The sequence below is a fragment of the Akanthomyces muscarius genome, chromosome 6 (genome assembly GCF_028009165.1).
Source record: "Akanthomyces muscarius strain Ve6 chromosome 6, whole genome shotgun sequence".
NCBI classification, from domain to species: domain Eukaryota; kingdom Fungi; phylum Ascomycota; class Sordariomycetes; order Hypocreales; family Cordycipitaceae; genus Akanthomyces; species Akanthomyces muscarius.
The window spans coordinates 1,425,281-1,446,794 of NC_079246.1; the positions used below are offsets into that span (position 1 = coordinate 1,425,281).

The 21,514-nt window shown below is 51.8% G+C and overlaps 5 protein-coding genes across 5 annotated transcripts; all 5 read right to left on the reverse strand.

The window, feature by feature from the left end:
• Positions 1 to 1,003: 1,003 nt before the first annotated feature.
• On the reverse strand, positions 1,004 to 2,867 carry LMH87_000503 (uncharacterized protein; the record flags this gene model as incomplete). Its single annotated transcript, XM_056198419.1, has 2 exons — positions 1,004 to 1,028; positions 1,099 to 2,867. 2 exons carry the CDS (start codon positions 2,865 to 2,867, stop codon positions 1,004 to 1,006), a joined length of 1,794 nt encoding a protein of 597 aa, XP_056055371.1.
• Positions 2,868 to 3,253: 386 nt separating this feature from the next.
• LMH87_000504 (uncharacterized protein) lies at positions 3,254 to 4,994 on the reverse strand (the record flags this gene model as incomplete). Its single annotated transcript, XM_056198420.1, has 4 exons — positions 3,254 to 4,027; positions 4,095 to 4,238; positions 4,302 to 4,844; positions 4,935 to 4,994. The coding sequence occupies 4 exons, from the start codon at positions 4,992 to 4,994 to the stop codon at positions 3,254 to 3,256; spliced, it is 1,521 nt and encodes a 506-aa protein (XP_056055372.1).
• Positions 4,995 to 8,130: 3,136 nt separating this feature from the next.
• On the reverse strand, positions 8,131 to 9,021 carry LMH87_000505 (uncharacterized protein; the record flags this gene model as incomplete). The annotated part of the gene is made up of 1 exon (XM_056198421.1): positions 8,131 to 9,021. One exon carries the CDS (start codon positions 9,019 to 9,021, stop codon positions 8,131 to 8,133), a length of 891 nt encoding a protein of 296 aa, XP_056055373.1.
• A 1,714-nt stretch (positions 9,022 to 10,735) lies between these two features.
• LMH87_000506 (uncharacterized protein) lies at positions 10,736 to 11,332 on the reverse strand (the record flags this gene model as incomplete). The annotated part of the gene is made up of 1 exon (XM_056198422.1): positions 10,736 to 11,332. The coding sequence occupies one exon, from the start codon at positions 11,330 to 11,332 to the stop codon at positions 10,736 to 10,738; it is 597 nt and encodes a 198-aa protein (XP_056055374.1).
• A 5,001-nt stretch (positions 11,333 to 16,333) lies between these two features.
• Positions 16,334 to 19,195, reverse strand: LMH87_000507 (uncharacterized protein; the record flags this gene model as incomplete). The annotated part of the gene is made up of 1 exon (XM_056198424.1): positions 16,334 to 19,195. One exon carries the CDS (start codon positions 19,193 to 19,195, stop codon positions 16,334 to 16,336), a length of 2,862 nt encoding a protein of 953 aa, XP_056055375.1.
• Positions 19,196 to 21,514: the final 2,319 nt, after the last annotated feature.

Sequence of the window (21,514 nt, forward strand, 5' to 3'; positions counted from 1 at the left end):
GACTTGATTCTTCTTTGCTAGATTCGATTTCGAGCACACAGTCCCAAGCTTCCCCTCTTGCTCCTTTTTATACACAGCAATCGAACGCACCTCCCCACCGATCATCGTCAGCCTAGCCAACCGTTGCGCCCTGACCTTATGTCCCTGCCTGTTAAGCTTAACCACAGCGTCATAAAAGCCCACATGGTGCGTCATTGGCGATCCACCTACAGCCTTGTCGGGCACTGCGCCACCCAACGGGCAGATCGACCCGACAAAGAGAGTTGCAGCGACTAACGTTAGTGATACGGTGATGGCGCTAAAAGCAGTGCAGCAGCCAAGTTTTTTGGTCTTCTCACCTCTTTACCAAGCACAAGAGCGCCCGCGCGTAAATGATACGACTATTTCTTCAGCCTATTACGTGCCCCCACGTGCGTCGTCTTGGTCTTCATGTCGCAGGCTGTCACCCCGGGGGCTGTCTCAGCCACGTCGTCGTGCAGGGGGTTAAAGGTGTGGCGCGCCTGCGAATCTTTGATGCGAGAGGTCGCGCCGCTGCTGATCGGCACACCTTTTCCTGCTTTTTTTTCTTCTTTTTTTTTTACGCCGAGTGTCTCGGTGTTGTCCTCGGTGAGGGTCCTGGTGCTCTGGACAGTGCGTTAATCGCGCGCCAGGCTCGACTTTGAATCAATGTCTCTGTACCAGCTGGGCCAGTGTGCCGTCTGGGTGCGATTACTCGCAAATTAGCCCGCAGAGGTTCAACAACGGCTGATCGGTACCTTCTCTTAGACCACGGTAAGTTTCCATGGACGACAAACTCGGTTGACACATTTCGTCACTTGCGTCTTTGCGAGAGTCGGGAAAAATCAACATCACGACTAGCACGACTGAAAAAGCGCAGTAGAAAAAGACACAACTAAACATGTGTAGATACAGATCTCTGCAGTAAAGCTCGAAAATAATTATACATGTGCTGAAGCTCCGTCCCGGTTCAGCGAGGTGCATCCTCCAGCCTCTGATAGACGGCCTACTGATAGCAAGAGTAGAATGGGCTATTAAATTTGTTAGCAGGCTTGTCATCTCACTCGCATTCGCTAAATTCTCCTTGCGCCATTCACTTACTCGTTCTCGCCCCTCCAGCCGACGCATTTATAGCAGTCAAATAAGTGAGTCGGGTCATACTTCGACTTGACGGCGGCCAGTCGATCATGGAATGCGCCGAAAAACGTCTGCTTCCAATCCGGCTCCAGGTAGTTGGCCTCGTTGAGATAGGCGCCGCCGCCGGGACTCAGCTTCTTCAAGGGCTCGACGAGCTTCAGGAAGCCCGGGCCGACCACATCCTGCAGCCGACGCTCGGGCAGTGGCGCGTCCCACTCGCCGACGTGGATAACGTGCCAGAGAGCGTCGCGCCACGCCGGATGGGCCGACGTCGACTGGTCCACGTCCAGATTTGTGAGGGGCGTCTCGGAAACGACTTGCGTGCCGGTGCGGTTGACCAGTTTTCGCGCATCGAGGATACCCTGCGCGACACCCTCGACGAGTTCTTCCAGGGTCTCTGGCTTGGCAAAGACGCTGCGCGGAATTAGACGAGACGCGAGAATGGAAAAGATGCCAGACGGCTCCGTAATCTTGGCGTCTGCGGCGGTCACGGAGAGATATGCTGCATAGTTGGCGTATGAAGTATAGCCTTTGGCAATAACCTGCAGATCGGTCCTGTTGTTGAGATACTCGTAAAACGGCTGCATCGCGGATCTGAGCTTCGCCCCGTCATCACCATACGGCACGACCTGTTTGATGGAGAAGCGCTCCGGAAAGTACTCAATCTGCCCCGTGAGCAGCTGCGCAGACCAAGCCGGCTGGCTCCTCGCGTGCTCGTGCAGAATCTCGCGAAGGGCCCGGTTCTTGCTCCCGTCGCGGCTCGGCCCGGCGTCGGTAAAGTTGGCGGTAAACTCAAACGCGTGGATCGGCAGCGAAGGGTAGACCTGCACGCGGTACTTTGCGAGCACCGCGTACGTGCCGCCGCCGCCGCCCCGCATGGCCCAGAACAGCGCCGGGTCGTTGCACTGGTTGACGGTGCGCAGCCGGCCGTCCGCCGTCACCACCTCGAACTCGACGGCGTTGTCGGCCATGAGGCCGTAGGTGGTGGTGAAGGACCCGACGCCGCCGCCCTGGGCGAAGCCGCCGGCCACGCCGACGGACTGCTCGTAGCCGCCCGTGACGTCCATGCCATGACGGGCAAAGTAGCGGTAGGCGTCGCCGGCGATGACGCCGGCGCCGAGCTCCCCCACGTTTGGCCCGTCGGCGGCGCGGCAGTCGTGCGCGGTAAAGTTGGCGTGGTACCGCATCGTGGCGAGGTTCTTGGTCCATATGGCGAGGGTGTTGGGGACCGACGACCGCCCGTAAAAGTCATGGCCGGTGTTCTTGATGCTGATGCGGATATTGTGCTTCTTGGCGAACTGCAGGGCCGCGGAGATGTGCGACGGCTCGCGGACGTCCACGTAGTAGGCCGCAAGGCGCCCAAGCGAGCAGCTCGAGTACAGAGACTCGGTCGGGTCCGACTCGAGGAGGCCGCAGCCGGTGTTGTGGCAAGTCTCCCAGTTCAGCCAATACGTCTGGCCGAAAAACTCGCCTCGGCTTGTGCTGTTTCCGTAGAGCTCTTGAATCGAATGGCAGGCGTTTTCGTCGTAATAAGGTGAGCTCTTGTAGCAGGCGGCGGCGAGCGGCACAGTTTTGTATACATGGCCGCCGACGCTGCTGTTGAACTGCGTCCACTCCTCGATGGATGGCCAGCAACCTTGGCCAGGCCGGCAGTTGTATCCAGGATCCGAGTTGGAGGACACAGCTTCAGTAGCAAAAGCCAGCGGCAGCAGTAGCAAAATGAGAAATGACATTTGGACAGCTTTTTGATGGTGTCGCACCGTTGTTGAAAGATCTGAAGGGAAGTTGGTGAGCAGAACCACTGGTTGAACTCGGACTCTTTATATAGTTGAGTGTGGTTTACTCTTTTCTCTTCTTCTTCTTCTTTTTTCCCCCTCAGTTGAATTAGCTATAAATTGTCGACAGCCAAGGGTCGAGATTTCTGGAGCGAAAGCCGCGGATGCCTTGGCTTTCGGGTTTCAAAATTATGCACGAATTACTTTCCCTTTTCGGAAGGAGTCTCAGTAAGCATGCGAATTTAATCTATTAAGTTGCAGATCAAACCCGATTCCGTGAGCATTTGTGTGGAAAAAATAATTGGGCGGACATCATTGACAGGGCTGAAAATGGTACATCTGATTTAGCTTGCTAACAATGAACGAGTCGTCTTTCTCTCTCGCAGTAGCTTCGCCATGGAGAATGCTTGGTTATGGCCCATAATGTGCCCAATTTTGTCTAAACAAACGGCAATCCACTCTTGGTGCTCTTTCGAAGCTATTCCCGAGTTTGCAGCTACAAGCAGAGGCCACATAAGCGCCAGACCAATGGACCCTGTTCCTTCTGTCAAGCCTCCGTCGCCATTTTCCGCATCATTTGAGGATGAATGCAATCCAAAATAAAATGGCACACTAGCACATATATCTTCGATAAGTTGCTTCATAGTATGCCGGCATTGATTTGCCACGGAAGAATACTGGGCATCTGCCGACGAGCCACGACCTTCGACGGTGTCAATAATTAATTCCTGAATGACAATCCTGGCGCAACGGTAATTATTCCACATTTTTGCGGCTTCCAGACTCTCGTATTCGTGGTAGTCGCGGCCCCAAAAGCCCGTCATGATCGGTCTCCCATCTTGGAGCGGAACCTTGAGGCTGTTGTAGCGCCACCGCTTTGGAGTGTCAAGAAGTACCAGTACAAGCTCGGAATCTAGTCTCATGGCTAGTGATATAATACTTTTGTGGCCATGCGCTTGATTCATCTTCGCATCGGCGCATAGATCTGCGAGCTGCATAACGGCAGATGCCAGTCGGTCAAAGACTTGGTAGTCGGGATCTCGGTAGGCAGCGGCCTGTTCAGTAAGCTGCGCGAGTATAGGCGGATTGGGCTTCTCTTGAAATATTCTACTCAGAGACTGTAAACAACAGATTAGCCCGACGCATATACTTGGCCGACGAATTTCTTAGGGAGGAGTGACGAACAATCTGTGCTCGTAGGTGTCTGAATAAGCTCAGGCCGTCGCGTTTGGTGAGCTGATCCGGGCCGCGCAGCTCTATCAAAAGGGTCGCACCCTCTAAATGAGCCATCCAGCGGTCCATAAATGCATCGTCACTGCAGACTATGACCTATAGTAGTATTTAGTAAAGGGGGAGGGGGCAGGCAGAGAACCATGCCGGGCAGGGACCGACCTCGTAAATACTAAGGAGAACAACCAAAGCCAGCGTTTCGTCTTTTTTGCACCCTTCAGTACTTCTCAGGGCCTTGTTTGTTTCCGCTAGCGCAATGGTGTATTCGCTCTGTGCTTTGAGCATTGCCTTGGGCGACAGCCGAATGTTTGCCCAGGCAGCCATGGCGACGGCATTGAGCGCCGCATCAATCGCGGAATGCCTGTGGCCCGTTTCTACGAGCGGTAGGAGATATGACAGCTCGCCATTCCTTTGAGAGCTTGATTGCATGTAGTTGGAGACGAGGTAGCATCTCGCCGTCTCTTTTACGGAGTAGGGGATACAGGGTGGCACAGCAGTGACGACGACCTTGGTGTTCTGGCGTACTCCAGGCTGCGGAGCGGAGCGTTTCGTCAGTTGCTGTTTCTTTCCTGCTACCTTGCGATGTGCACGAGCTGCCGCGAGAGCATTTTCGTCTCGAAAGCTCAAGTCTAGCAGGTTGCGATAGCCGGGGCACCGCACGCCAGCTCTGATGCAGGAGCTGCAGCAGGGCATAGCATGATTGCACTGAAGAGAGATGGGCAGTAAGCACCTAGACTCAAACAGCAGCCATACGTAATGCTACGCAGCTGTGTGCGTCATTCGAGAAACACCTACATTGAGGCGGCGCTGGCGACAGCGCCCGCAAGCGGTGCTGGGCCGGCCACGAAAGGGCATGACTGCAATTGCTAAGCTGGTAGGTAAATCGGCGTGCCAGTAATGCGGCGATCCCTGAAAACGGAACGCAATGTGGTAATCTGGCACTCCACTGAGATGTGAAGGCCTAGGACATGCAAAGTATGGATGTGCATGGGGAGAAGGTCTTGGCAGAAATGACACTTGCAAAAATAAAAGGATGCGAAAAAGGGAATATTAGCGGCTGAAATGCAACTCGGTACTTCGGCAACTAGCGAGTGCAAACTGGATACAGACCGAAGTATATACCTTTTTGGGACAATGGCGCGCCACTGTTGCAGCGCCAGCTTTATTAGCGTGAAATTAAGCATTCTGTTCGCCTCTTTATTGGTGGACTGATTACGCCCGTTACCAACACAGTCAGTAAGACGTGGCTGTGGGTTTACTTCGTTCGGCAAGTCGGCACAGGGCTGAACACTCTGCAGCTAATCATAGGCACCAGTTTCCATGGACAATGTAAATTATTTCATGAGAGGCTTCGATTGAAGTGGCGTAATAGGCACGGCTGTTCAAGTATGAGTCGACTCCTGCTCAAACTCATGTTGCATAAAATCCTGGGTGCCCATCCACCTTTTCACTAAATGAGAAAAATATAATTTACAGTCAAGACAAATTATGCAACAGGAAATGGTTTCACACTTATGAACTCTCATGGTAATATTTTCCCATTGAATCTGATCTCATGGCAGACTTGCTCTAGAATGTTCTGCACATGCGCGAAGAGCTGGCGTTGCGCCCTGAGTGGCAGATAGATTGGGAGAATTGACGGGATTTGTTTGACCGGCTGATGCAAGGTTGGCGGATTTTCGTCTTCTGCTGCTTCAGCTGTGAGGTCGACTTCGCTCTCTGCATCTCAAGTGGCAATTCCAATCACACATTGACTACATCATGGTGGTAAAAATCACTCACTGCTTCCTCCATGAATGCCTAGCAGCCTGGTAGTAGACTGAATTTCTCCAAAGCCGGTTTGTGACGCATGCCGGATTGCATCTGCCTCATACCGAGCTGCTTCTGCCTCCGAAGCTTCCTTTTCCGCACTCTGTGTGGGAGATGGATCAAAAAGTTCAGGAAATCGTAGCTTTGCCTTCAAAGTAGTGTCGAATATCTCAGCGCCTAACAGATTTGAAGTTAAGCTGCAGATATTGTCGAAGTTATATTCCTGGAGTAGATTGGCTACACTCTCCTGCGTCTTGTGCTGTCTGATCAACTTTGAAACAGTCTTGCTCTTGCGCACTTGAGCATTTTGACCCTTGAATATGTCTTTAGGAGCCAGATAAACGACTCTCTCATCTGGTGGCGGATTCTTGCTTCCCATAATGCTTGCGAATGTGCGACCATAAAACCGTTTGTTTTTTCTACAATTTCGCCGACCGTAGCGGATACTGTGGAAGGTGGGCTAGGCTACCGCCTCCTAGAGTTCTTTACTCATCTAAACGCGTCTGTATGTCTGGGCAGTATACAGCCAAACGACTATAGGAAGAATGTCTTGGAGAGGCATGGAGTAGTGTGAGTGGGTAGTGTGCAGTGTGCAGTGTCCAACGTTTACTGATGAGTGGTCTCCCTGTTGTTGCCAGCACTCTCGAGCCAAGATTCTAATCTTGCTAATACATATCGGAATATTGTGCTGCTTGTCGCACTACTTTGGTCGTTTGCTGTACTATCGCCGTCCCAAAGACAATAATGTTATACTTGGAAGATGAACTTGATTCAGCCCATTACTGAAACGGCAGGTCGCCATCTGAACTACCGAATCGTGGCGATACACGACCTATGCATATCCTTATACGCATGTCTGGGTATTAGAGCAAGAAAACATGAGATCTATGTCGTCGCCTGCCGGTTAGGCACTAGCAGGACGGCTAGGCTTGTAGTTTTAGCTACCCCGCACTCCAGAGTCACTAATGCCATGAGGTGGCTCGTATGTACCGCCAACGCATCAACCAAACATGCATTAATTGTCGTCACCAGCCGGCACCTGCCCAATCACGGCCAGACACGAACTCGCAGTTTCAGCTGACCGTAGATCCTTTAAGAAATGCTCGGTATTCGCCCGCAATCTTATCATATAGTGAACGAAAGGATATTACTAGTGTGTGCGGCTTGTGAGAAAACGTTATTACTTGACCATGATCGAGATCTAGCGTATCTGGATCTTAGGTGTCATTGTCCGCACGCCTGTACCATATGTGTCAGTCCTTCACATCCTGTACTGTGGTAATATTGCCATATTATCTGTTGAGCCGTCATCTTCTTCAGTCTCACTATGTCCACGTGCCGCACATGCTGGCGCACATTCGCTGCTGGCCGCGGAAGCAACACATGGATGGAACTGGTCACCGTGCTGCGGCGCGCCACGACTCCGTAGCTCAGCGGCTGGTCGGCGTCGTAAGGCTCTATACTCATATTGACAGCGTAACAAAGAACTTAATCTTCTACTAAATTCGATTCCATTGCACAGCCTAGGTTCCCCTCTTATTTCTTTATATACAACAACGACGAATCAGACGCACCCTCCGGATCATTGTCGGCCTAATCGTTGCACCCACAGCCTTGCTGGAACTTACGCCACGGGCAAATCGATCAGCGAAAGTGTTGTAGTGGTCCGATTACAGCGCCAAGAGCGCGCAGTAGACCAAGTTTCCCTCCTCCCACCTGTTTGCCAAGTATGAAAGTGTCCGACAGTGGACCCTCCCTAGCTTCCTACCGCATTTGCTACACCATTTCCGTCAAAGTTTACGTTTTTAGCCTAGGGACTTCCTTCTTTGTTCCACTTAGTTACAGCTAGCATCCGAAATCAGTGTTGTGTATAGTGTCTCATAAACTGAACCTGCTGACTGGTCGTGAAGCAAATGAGCTTTTGAACAATGCAACGGCTTTCCCGCGAAATATATTGACAACTGGCTGCGCGGCCACTACGGGTACGTAAAAACAATAAGAAAAGTGGCCAGGGAGAGAAATCGATGGCAATGACGCTCTGCCGCCGTCAGTACGTAAAGCCCGTACCACTATGGTGATCTACGAGAAGAATCGAGACTACAATAAATGCGTGTATAAAATATGAAGAATTCTTTTTAATTATTATAAATTAGAGATTAATCTAAAGCTTAATACACCCACTCTACAGGAGAGCGGCGGCGGCCACAACCGCAGCGACAAGACCGCCCTGCACCTTGCCGGCCGCGCCAGTGACGACAGGTACGGAAGAGGCAGTCGTCGAGCTGCCGCCGTTCTTGACAATGGCCTTGCCGTCCGCGCCGACGAGCAGGGGGCAGCCGTCAATGGTCTTGCAGCTCTGGCCGTTGGGGTACTGGTGCGCCGGGTTGCACGAGTAGCGGCCCTGGGCGTCGTACTCGCCCGGGGCGGCGCAGCTGCCGGTGCTGCCGGTGGGCTTCGGGCTGCCGGTGCCGGTGGCCGGCGGGATGACGGTGGCCGTGGTGGTGATGGGCTTGTTACCACCCTCGCAGAGGACGTAGCAGCCGTCGAGCTGGACGCAGCTCTGGCCGTTGGGGTACTGGTGCGCCGGATTGCACGAGTAGCGGCCCTTGGCGTCGTAGGCGCCAGGGGCGGCGCAGGTGCTAGTAGGCGCCGGTCCAGAAGAGGTGGTCGCGCTGCCGGTCTGGCCCTTGACGATCGGCGTGCCGCTGGCGTCGGTCAGCAGCGGGCAGCCATCAACGTCCTTGCACTGCTGGCCATTGGGGTACTGGTGCGCCGGGTTGCAAGAGTAGCGGCCCTGGGTGTCGTAGTCGCCAGGGGCGGCGCAGGTGCTAGTAGGCGCCGGTCCAGAAGAGGTGGTCGCGCTGCCGGTCTGGCTCTTGACGATCGGCTTGCCGCTGGCGTCGGTCAGCAGTGGGCAGCCATCAACGTCCTTGCACTGCTGGCCGTTGGGGTACTGGTGCGCCGGGTTGCACGAATAGCGACCCTGAGCATCGTAGGCGCCTGGGGCGGCGCAGTCGGCGGCTGCGATGGCCACGACGGAGGTAGCGAGGGTGAGGAGAGTGCTGGTTCTCATGATGATTGATTGAAACGAAGAAATGATTCAGATAGATGGAGAGAGAAGTGTACTTGGCTTTGATGTATAGGTTGCGGTCAGAGGGTTATATACATCGAGACAGGTCCCGACGGGATGAAAGAGAACCCATCTACTCCGTATTGAGCCTCAGCCCTCTATCCGCAGGGCGAGACAAAAGCTGGTATGCTTCATTAGCTCCGCCGTTCCACACGAGGCCTCTTGTTATGGTGCTATTAATTGAATCGTATAATAAGCCGGGCCGCTGAGACTGGGAACCCGCAGCTGGAACCCCATACATTCGGTACAATTGCAACCGGTTGTGATGTCATTCAATAGGGTGATCGACCCATCGAATCAAATCAGGCGCTTTTGAAAACCCACACTCGTATTCCCAAGCCTCGGGCTCCATAGCACCAGGAACCATTGTTTTTTGCCCCCCATCCATTCGTGCGCTTGAATCAAGTTGCCGCTCAGCCCTGATTTCGATGCGCGGCATGTGGGAGTACGGATACACCGAGCTCATTCCTCGTGTGTGCTCGGTGGCGCTCGAACACCATGCCCGGCGTGCATTGTTAGTGCCCGGCCCGCCGCGCCAAGCCCTCAAGGTGAAGATCGATTAATTTCACGGGCCACTAGCGCAAAGAGCATTCCTTTCAGCCCCGAGTATCCGCCCATCGACCAGTCGCAGGCAAAGCACTAACGAACGATGAGTGTGAGCCATGCGTGTCGGTTGGAGAGCGGCTGAAATGCCATCATGGTTGAATCTAACAGCTTCCCAAAGATTTTCGGATGCCAATCAATCGCCCCTGGCCATTGTGGCGCTCGTAAAAAGTAGGGGGCATTGGCCGGGAGAGTTGGAGAAATACGCAAAAGAAAGTAGCTTGCCTGAATACGAGCTTTTGCACAGACTCACAAAGCCATGCCAGCACAGAGGATCTGCTCGGCGAGTGACCTGCTAAATGCAGTTAGTCGTGAAGTAATGTTACTTGTATGAACTTGAGCAAGACACGGTTTTGGAGCCACTAAATCGAAGTACTGAGTAAAGGCCAAGGAACTTGAGCAAGGCGTCAAATATGCATTCAATCAATTCGCGCCGAGCAAAGGGAAGCAGGGAGGAACACAAACAGGGGAGGACATGTAGTCTTTGGTGGCCTCAATAAAAATTGATAAATAAAAAAGTGTGTGTATGTGTGTAGGTTTTTTTGTTAGCCCGATGTTGTCACAGCTTTGGACTCTGAAGCCAGGGCGGAATTGGCGCGGCTAAAAAGCTTGGTCCTTGGTTGTGACCAAGCAAGAAATCTGTTATCAATTAATTCATGAATCCACAGAGATATATGTAATGCGTTTATCTTTTGTCCTGGCGTCGGAATTATATTGATATGCGGAATTATATTGATATGCTGTTGGAATTGTTATTTGGCAAGACTTAAGCCAGTTCAAACTCCACACAATGAGCGTTTGTACTCCTTCATAATGTTGTTCTGCCGGCAAAGTCAACGCTAAACGACTTCTAATCAATTGTGATGCTATATTCCGAAAGTTAGAATACTAAATCAAGACTTAGAATGAATGCAGCAATACATTTATACGAGACATCCTATAGTTGCGCAAATGGCACTCAAATACAGTCTATATACGCTCTCAGCCACGGGGAACAAACATAACGAAAAGTCGCTATTTTGATCTAAGTAGTTCTCCCTGTATCTGTCGCCGCTTAGATAATTCGCCACTTAGCCTCCATACAAGCTGTGATGAGGCTCCAATCGAAGTTTGGTTTCGCGCCTTCTTCAAACACGCACTGCGCAACCTGCGTGCGGCACTCAGCTTTAGTCAGGCTAAAATCGGCATCCGAATTTGCGCAGAGTTTATCCTCCCTCTCTCTAGGGGTTGTTGGCTCGGCCGGCGCATCAGACGTCAGAGCGCTGAGAGGGAACTTGCCATCCCATCCGACCGGACCTCCATTCTTCTCCATAAATTCAATGGCATACCCCTCCAGCGACTTCTCGTTGAACTTGGCCAAGTTTGCCTCGTCTCCAGCAAGCTGCGGCTGTCCGGGGCTTGCAGACAGGTTGTCGTATTTGGCATTGTAGTCCGGGTTGGTCGTGAAGTTCAAGGCGGGTAGCTCGCCCTCGATTGGCTGCATATCCACCAGGTTTTGGAAATCAAACTTGCTCAGCCCGGCACCGATCAAGCCAGTATACGTAACCTCCGCCCAAGCTTCGATTTGGTCGTATCGGATGCCGCCTAGGGCCGAGAACTCTTCTTCTCTCTTGAAGCGGATTTCAAATCCCGAGTCGTTCAAGTCAATCATGTTTGGCGTCGGGTGAATTCTGTAAACCCAGCTGCTTTTTTCGCTTTGCAGGGCAAAGGTCACGCCCATAACAAGGTCTCTCGTCGTAGAGGTATAAATCGTTCGCTTTTCTCCGATATGATGGCTCTGGAGACCGAACGTTGTGTTGCTTATAGGTTCACTCTCATCCCGAGCCCGAGGGATGAAACCTCCCCGCTCTTCAACAGACTCGGGAGAACTTCCGCTGCCTCTGAAGATTACGGCAGGAAGTGCCTGCTGCCTTCCGTGTAGATGGCCGTTCAGGTCAGAGTGCTCGCCTTTTGCTCGCGCTGAGCGAAGCGGCCTGGTCTCGCCGAGTGCAACAGGCAAGGTAGCACCTTGCACTGAAACGGCGACAAATGCAAGAGCCGCCGTGGTCCAATGCCATGGATTCATCATCTTGATCGACCTGAAAATGATACAAGAGTTGGTCTTGGTAGTATGAGAGCCGCTTTGATGAAAGTTGATGAGTGGTAGAATGATAATTTTTCTCCAAGCTGTGGACCGAAAGCAACGAGCTCTTATAGCCCGTGGCTTCAAATTCAATCATACGGGCGGAAATTTCCGAGTCCTTTCCGATTGCAGTTGTTTTAATAGAGTCATTGTCTCCAGCATCTTGCAAATAACTAGATGCTATGTTTGACCATGAGTAGTTCACTGAGTGCGTCCCTCTAGTAACGTAGGGGCAGGCCTGTGTCGAGTCGGAAATGCAAGCGTTGATGGAGCTACTTTATTTTGCTCGAAGCCGCGTGGCAGTATTGGATCACCAGGACCAGAGAGGTTTGCTTGGTTTTTCTTGTTAATTGGTGGGAGTGCCGACTATGTATCCGTAGCGGTGGACAATGCATGGAGTACTACAATAGTCAACACAATCCGTTAATCTCAGACAAACGCCAAGTGCCTCATGTCAAGGGCACACATCTCCACGCACTTATCCCTTCTACATGATTCTCAGTCAACAATCTCAAGGAGACTTCCATTTAAGCCCTAATATCGAGTCGCTGACTCGATACTACTCACTTGGCAGGTTTACATCACTCATACCATTCTACATGAATATTTCAACCCTGTTCTATCCTTGTACTGCATATGACACAGCTAGCTAGGACCCTGATGAATTCCCCCTTTGGGTCTCTAACCCTGGTGGGTAAGGAGCGTTTCTAGGGACTGATCCACCTAACTGGCCCTGACCGAACTACCTGGTAACCTACGAAATACTGGGATAGGATTTTGTCCCAAGTCTAGTCCACAGTTATAGCAAGAAACTGGGCCTTATTAATTATCCTGCCTTGATCTCCCGGAGGATGCAGGGTGCTCCTTTGGCCGTGTTTCTAGTCACCTGGACCGGCCGTGGCCGATAAAAGCCCCTATCCACTCCGGCCGAGCCTCATCGACACGCCAGCAAATCGCCGACTTTTGACTGATCATTAGCTGACTCGGATTATTGGGCCAAAGTCAGAACTTAACGTTAGCTAGCGGGTCTGCATCAGGACATATAAGATGGAGCAAGGTAAAGACGGCGCAGCCAACACAGCTCATGTGAATTAATAGAATGCGAATATATCATTCGAAATAGTCTCGCTGGAGTGTAAGGAAATGGACGCTCTATAAAATGCTCCAACAACGGCGCCCAAAACGTCACTTATCCTGTTCCTGCAATTCATCGCGGCTAGACTGCGCGCTTTTAGACCAAACCCATTCCGGAAGACGTGTCCATGATGCTTCCACGTATGCCCTGAATGAGTCTTTCCTCTCACTCTGAGACTCACTCACTCACTCACTCACTCACTCGGTACATCTTGTTGGCGTGAAAGTGCCGTATTATTCCTACTTCCATATCAGCCAAGTAAATTATATCGTACGTGTTAGTATAAAAAGGACTTTAAGCCAAGTCTGCTTTAAAACTCAACTAGTATTATTGGCAGTATAATAAAAGCTCTTTAGCACACGCTGCAGCTGTTGCTGCGGCATAGTGCTGCCAAGCGTCGTTCTTGTGGGAGTCAGCGTAGTCAGAAATGCCACGAAGTACAATACATGGATACTGAGTCATGATACCGGCAGCTTCCATTTCAAAACACAGAATATCGTTGCCGCCGACCCTCTTGCTGATCTCGGTCGCATTCGCGGCGCTTCGTATGACTTGATCCCCCGAGGCAACCAGTCCATAATGGATCTCGGGGCCAGCTTCACGTGTCGGTCGATTAGCAACTTTCGTCTTGCCGTCCAGCTCAAAAAGTTCATCGAGCTCTGGCGCAGGTGACTGGTAAAATTTCTGAAGACGGCTGCTCTTCTCAAACATGGCTGACAGGAACTGGGGGATCTTGTTTTGTGCGACCCGGTGGTCGCCCCTCATCAAACCCACGGCGCTTCTCAGAATATCCGGCGGTGGCGAAAGGAATCCCTTGAGAAAGAAGCCATCCACGGTACTCTTGACCAAATCGTACTGGACCACACCGCCGTGATAGCCATCGGGCATACTCACCACCACATCGCCCAGGCGAATATCGTTCTTTGGACTCGGCACGCCTCCTCCAATACCGACCATCAGCCGCAATTCAATCGATGGGAATGTGCGCGCCATGTCCTTTGCGACGAGCGCCGCCGCACCTTTCCCCTGTGTGCCTGGAAGGCAGGCCAATACAACATTGTGCCCACTGAGCTCCCCAAGAAAATACATTGTCGAATCGCCTTTCTGTCTTTTCAAACGCCTGTGTTCTTTGTCCAGCATGTAACGAACAGCGCTCATCTCAAATTCAATGGCGCATATTACACCTACAGTGTAGTCTTCATATCCTGGAGATTTCTCGGGTTCTTCGCCTTTCCTTAGCACATCACTTTTTTAGCGGGCGGGAGTATCTTGGGCATACCTTTCATGGTCATTGTCTTATGAGAGAAATCTCTATCAATATTCTTCTCATTCTCTGCGGGAATGACTTGTAGAAGATCTTTTGCGTATGCAGCTGCAGCCCTTGCCGAATATTCCTTCCATGAAGCCATTGACGAATATCCGTTCCACTCGTAGGGGTCATGACCGTCTACGTAGTGAAATATGCCGCAAATCACGAGGCAGGGGAAGTCGTTCACAATGCCGGCAGCTGCCCTTTCAAAACACAAAACATTCTCTTTGCTTGACAGTTCATCCCGGAAAGCTGCGTCAATGACAATTTGGCTTCCTGAAGCAATCCTTCCATAGTGAATTACTGGATCATCCTTTTGCTCGGTCCGCGCAGGTCGCATTATGGCGTTTTTCGACATGCCGCAGCTGGGGAATAGCCGATCGCTGCCAGGATCCGGTCGCCGGCACGCTCGCAATATCGGGTCCTTATCAATGATGCTGTTAATAGAGTCATCAAGACGATTGCCATTACTTTTATAATGTTCTTTGAGCCGATTTACCGCCAGGACAAAAAGTGTTGGTATGATCGTTGGTACTGAGTATGGGCTAAAACTTATGTGGTTCCATGCTATTCCATAGTCAAGCTGGAACACAGCATCGTTATGATGAGATTCACTGACCACGATGTCCCCAAGACGGATATCATGGCGTTCACTTGGTGCGCCTCCCCCCATGGTTAACAACAGAAAACCTTTAATATTAGGAAAGCTGCGTATCATATTGGTAGCAACCCTTGTTGTGTCGCTTGTCAATGAAAGCCTGTCAAGCTTGCGCCAAGCTCCAATAACGACGTTGTGTTTCCCGATTTTGCCTGGCGCGTATTTATTGCTGTCATTGCGACTCAAAACCGGCTCGACGTGATTTTCGTCCAGGAATGCCGTCGCTGCGTTGAAAATCATACCGTTCGAGCAAATCCAGCCAAAATAGTATTCATCGACGCCAGGCATGTTAGCTTCTGTGTCAGGTATGACAGAAAGGTCAGCCTATATGGAGCTCAGGAGATAGATTCGGTGGTGTCGGTTGTAGTTTTGCGTCTCTGTCCTCGATTCGAGGTGAGCCTTTGAGAAGCAGCCCCTGAAAAATAATGATAAAGGGTCAGGCTGATACAGAACTGCAAAACTCGTTTTTCTTCAAAGAATTCGAGTGAGGGGCGACAAATTTCGGCACGGCTCTGGTCTTCCAAGGCTGTCAAAGGGGCTACCTCACAAGCTGTCACGGGGCAAGAGTGGCTGCATTTCAGGCCGCAGTAGCTGCATTTTAAGTCGCATAGAAAATGCACATTGTCCCATTGAACCACCAATTAGATTAGGTATGCAGCCGCTGAAGCAAAACGTGTAAGCATCCACAACGCTCGCCTGGTGATTATCGGTCACTGAGATCAGCTCCGAGTCAGATGATAAAAAGCGAAAGGCGAAAGGGCCACCATATTTCGCCACGCAGACGTGTATGTCGACGCAGTGGACCAATAGCCGTCGGCTGCCTTGCAAACCACACAGTCACTATGAGCTCAATAAAAGAGAGTGCCAGAGTAGGGGGGGTTTTTTTTAATAGAAAAAAAAAAAAGGTCGAACGGCTAATACCTTTGTATAAGGAACGACTACACCTGGCCCACTATCTATGAACACCGGAAGATGCTGATTTTAGTTGCATATGACTTTAGTAGACCAGGAGTCAACCTAGACCAAGATTTTTTTTAAATTTATCGCAAGCAGTAGGCTTGTCTCGTCTATCGTGCAGACATGCAAAACTTTAATCCATTTATTCCATTTATTCCAGGACTCCATGTCCACACAGTATCACGGAAAGGCCTTGCGCTGGTGTACAACAGCGCCCGTTGTAGCTGAGTGCCTATAGCCTGTGAGAGTACCAGAATGTGCTCCATAATCCTGGTAGATTATCTATTTCATCGTTTCGTTCGCTCTTTAAGATACGCAAATGCAGTACAGCTGGAAATCTTCAACCTCCTCCATCTCCACCGTCAGAGATCGCCTCTATAAATCTATAAATGCAGCCCACGGATCACTTGACCCCTGCCAGCCCACTCATCCCCCAGTATGCCTACAACGAGGCGGACAGCACGGCCTTGCTTAGGCAGCCGCAGCAGCTTGGCCCTCCTCAGGAAGGGTTGAGTTGTTGTTTTCTTGCCTTTCGACAAAGAGCTCCTTTGCCTTTTCCAGCATGGCCATGATCAGCTTCTCGTCGGTGCCCAGGTCCTTAAACCCAACCACCTCCTTGAACCGGGGCAGACCCGTGATGCGCTCCTCGCTCAGGTCCAGGATCAGACCCATGTACGCCATCGACTCCGACTCAATCTTCAGCGGCGGAACGCTCGGGTGCGTCATGAACCTGATCTCCTGCGGGGTCGCGAATTGGCCCGCGAGCTGCGCCGCCGCCGCCATCTTTTGCGAGTCAAAGGTTCGGCCAAACTTGAGCGCGAGGAGCAGCTGCAGCTCCTGCACCGTCTTGTCGTCGCCGTCGGACGGCCAGAGCTTGGACAGCTTCTCCTCGGTGGTGGTGCCGCGCAGCAGCATGGAGATCTGCAGCGCGTGGTGCAGCGCGTAAAAGTCGACGTCATCCTGGGACATGTCGGGCGCGCGCGACTTGATAAAGGCGCTCGGGTTCAGCGTCTGCGGATCAACGTCCAGCATGCCCTTGGATTGCCCGAGAACGTACGCAACGTCAAACAGCTTCGGCAGGGGCAGCGGCGTCTTCTCCAGATGCGCGGCGAGGGCGCCGAGCTCGCCGCGAACCTGCGGCTCCAGATCGACACCAGGGTCGCCCTCCACCACAGGTACAAACGGCGTGTATTTCTTGACCATGGCGTTTGATGTGAGCTGTGTCATGGTCTCCTTGTTGAACTGCTCCGCCATCTTTTGGACTGAGAGATCTGTCCCCTCCTTGATGCGCTGCGGCAGCTGCAGCAGGAACTCTCGCTGCCTGGAGACGATCTTGGGCGAAATTCCTGTCTTGATCTGGTCGGTGACGTTCAAGACCACGGCGTTGATCTGCTCCTTGTCCACATTGGGACCCTTCGCAGAAGCCTGCATGGTTGCGTTCGCGGCCGCAATAAGGTCTGCGGCGTCAGACACAATGGCCATGGTGTCCGCATACATAGTACCGTTCAACTTGTCCCGGAACTTCCTGTTGCGAGACAGCGAGTCGTCCGAGTAATAGTATGTATAGACTTTGTCGTCGAGAATCGTACTCCATGCCTTGTCGCGAGTCTCCTGCACCTCCTCCGCCTTGGGCATCGACGGTGTCTTGAACATGCCAGCGATTACCCGAAAGACTTGGATCGCAAAGGCAAAGGGGGCGAGGGGCGTGAACAGCAAGATGTCGGCCGTGATACATAGCATCTGGTCTATGACGTCTATGCCTCCCTTGGTCTCGGACTCGGCAATGGCATTGAATCCGCACCCGACAAAGGGGATAAGGGCAGTCACGGCTGCGGCCTTTTCCCAGCCCGTCGAGTTGGAAGTAAAAGCTTGCGCCATTCCGACACCCCAGGCGACAAGAGCAGCACCCTCAAGAGCCAGCCCGGCTTTAGACATCGAGAAGTGCGGGGACTGTTCCGTGAGTGGCTTGTAGCCTACTAGCTGGGTACGTGCATCTTGGACCTTCAAACCCCACTCGGAGGCCTTTTCACTTAGCTTGCGAGAGGTGAAGAGGTCCTCAAACACTTCATTTGAAGTCTTTTGGGCCAAGTCTACTTTCTCACTCTCGCTGAGTCCTGTCTCTGGTGTCTCCCCGCCGAGACCTTCCTCTGCCGGTTCAGTATTCTCGGTCCCTTCGGGCTCAGTGTCGTTGGAAGGCTCTGTGCCTTCTTCCTCGTCTGGAGCATCATCTGGCAGGACGCATGCCCCCTCTCCATCTCTTTTCTTGAGATCAGTCTCCTTGCATGGGGGGTCCACGTCCTTGTATGGATCCGGCACTCCGGCCTCACCGGCCTTGGAAGTCAGCTGTCCCGCGACGCAAGCTTCCTCCTTGGCGCATACCGTTTCACTCAGAAATTCCTTGAGGCTCTCCGAAACCTTTTTGTTCTGGAACGGCTTCCAACGCTCATCCTGCCACGCCGGGCTATCCTTGGGAAATCCGGCCAGTTCCGGACGTCCCCCGCTCGCTCGAGTCTTGTCATACTTCGCGGCATCGTATTTCGTGTTCGGGGTGTACGCGTCGGCCAGTGTTTTGCCAAGCTGCTGCCGGAGCTCCTCCGTGAGCGGCTCCCCGCTCAGTTTTGGGCCAAGATCCCGCAGCTTAAGCCAATCGCCAGGTCGGAGTGCGGTGTTTTTCTTAATCCAGCCTCTAACTTGTTCAAATGGAATCTTGCCTACCGCCGCGAGTTCCGACTCTTTTGCGAATTCAGACGGCAGGAACTCTCCAAGGGTCTCCGGAACATTGACCATCTTCTGGTCTGGAGCTACCACATAGACGTATCCCGTGGACTTGCCAAAGTCGCTGGCGGCGCCCGGGTCCATGGACGTCGACACATACTTTGTGTACTCCTTGGCGACCTTTACTGCGACGTGAGAGAATATGCTGCTGCCAGCCTCCGTCTCCGCTTCGGTCAGGGCTCGAGTAGGTTCTCGTGGGAAAAATCCTTCTGCGGCTTCAATGGCACCAGGATCTCGCGTCTCGCCACGGTAGGTGACCAGGGGCTCCTTTGGCAGTTCGAATTTGGGAAGTCTGTCTATGTTCTTCTTGAATCCGACTTTTTTCCCTTTTGAAGGTGCGGTCGCAGGGGGCGGTCCGGACGGCTCGCCGCCCTTGGGGCCCTTCGGCGGCTTTGGAGTCTTCGGTTTCGAGTCGCTATTGCCTCGACGGCTCAGTTGGTGCAAGTTTCCGCCAGGAGATGGGTGACCATGACTGAGTCCAATAAACAGGAAGAATGCTGCTAATACAGTCAAAGACAGCCAGGTAATCCTGGACTGTCGAGTCGTAAAGATTCTCATTTTATAGATGATCGATTGTGAAAGAGCGTGATGTAGAATGACTTGGTGCGTCTGATGTCTCTCGTGTCAAGCACAAGGCTCAAGTAGGACTCGTTATCTTATAAGTAACGAGTCTGGTTTAAACGCGAATGACCGAGGATGAGGCGCGCCTTATATATGTGTTTCTGACGCAAAGCTTCTAGCCCGTCAATGTAAAGTCACCGTAGATGCACTTGGAACTGCCCAGGATGACGACTATGCCAAATAGTTTGTCAACTACCGGAGCATGAATGATGACGGCAACTACATTGGAGCATGGTAGCTCGTCCTATGCTCTGCCTTGTTGCGTGCGGAAAGTTATGCCGAGAATACAAGCTCCAGCCTCTCAATGTCTGCAATGCTTACACGACAAGACCAAGGATACACGACTACTTCGGTGCATTTTTCAAGCTACGCCTATTCCGCGTTTATGCCATATCTCTCCGCGCGTCAGCACACGCCTGCATTTCCGAGGATGATCTGAACTAGCGTGTTCCAAATTAAGCTTGTTCCTGCCTCTCGCATGGAAGCTTTCGGCCGGCTTGTCGTGTATAAGTCAATGCAGCACCGGTTTTGGACTGCAGCGATGCATCTCTGTGGCCTTGATGGCTGCGCTTGACTCGGGCATGGGAAGTGCGATGCTGCCCCGAGGACAGCCTTCTAGTTCGGCAATTCGACCGCATCTGTCTGAGCGCGCTCAAGTGGGCGCTCAAGGAACAATGGCGAAAGCTTCAACTTGATATCCATATATTATCATTCGAGCATAAGCAGTGCCTGCCGCAGCTCTATTTAAATAAAGGTTAGGCTTGATGCTAAAAGACGAGAATGGGCGATCTCTTAGTGCCCGGGGCAGGCCATGCAGTGCGCTCGACTTCTTCAAGTTAGTACCTAAAAAAAGATTTTTTTTTATTTCTCTTTTGCCAGGGCGCCATTAATGCCGTTCTATTCGTGCATGTAGAATGTCACAGCACGGGCAAAAGTCAGTGCAGTCCAAAGATGTTGGCTACAAAACCGGACTTCCCTTGGCTGGCTACTCCATCTATATCTATGGCAATGCCAACAAGACGCGCGAACATTTCTTCTTGTTTCTCGGCACTGCCGACTGGGCTGACTTTACATGCTCAAGCATACAGCAGCACGACTCGTGGCCAGCGGTAGGTGTTGCTGCTACTGATACCGCCGTCTGGGGCGGCGGAGCCGGCGACAAAGCCGATGAATGGTTTCAAACAGTAGCTGAAACAGAGCATAGCTAAATGGCTCAAACAGTATCAACCAGCCAGTTCCAAGCACCATAAGCCGCATCATGATTACTACCGGAATAGAAACGCTGTGCTTCCAATTATTGGGTCTCACACCAATAAAAATCGGCTCGTCGCCTAATCCGTGCTCTACCAAGCCGGCAAGCCCACCATGCATCAATAGTCCAAATTGAAGAATTGCAGAAGCATAGCCTGACTAATAGTGCTAGAAGTTCCTCTCTACTCCAGTTGCGGAATCGAATTCCTTCACGAGGCGGCCATCAATGGCAATCCATTCAACCTCAGCCACAATCATGTGACGGCCAATGTAGCGGCGCGCACCTGTTCACACTGGTGGTCACGGCCACACACGAGAAAAAGAGCGATTCCTTTACCTACTTCGAATCCAAGCCTCAACACGATCTCGTTGCGCAGCGACTCCTGGCCATGATCTAACTAGGACGGCAGAACGCTTTGACGAACGTCGTGCAGACGGCAACTCGTTTACGTTGGACACACACACCACAAGCACGACGAATATGCAGATGCTCATAAATAGTTTAATAAAGTCGGAACTGAAGAGTCTATAAATACTCACTAGATTACTTTTAGTTAGTCAGATAAGCTCTAAATCGAGGCAGAAAAGTGACCATGCTGCCCATATAGATGAGGTAGAGTAATAGCTTTCAGCTGCTCTGTACCAGTAAAAACCACACAGCCACTAGAACATCACTAGAAGAAAACGACTGCACCAAGGATCATCCTATACAGGCGTTTGATTTGAATGCATGGCAAGTAGGCTTAGTTCGTTTATCATGCAAAGGGGAGGGGGATTCTAAGTCCACCATACTAGTCAGTAATTACAATGCGCCCATTTTAAGCCTCACCATCCAGAAAGAAGCCCCAAATAGAAGAGTAACGAATAGAACAAGTGGGAAAAGATTCGTTACAAAATAATGAAAGAAATGCTTTGCTATAAAACCCTCGTATAACAAACCCGCTCTTGTTTCCCTTCCTGCCCTTTGAGTCTCTCGACCACCAAAAAAAGGTTCACCAACTCCAT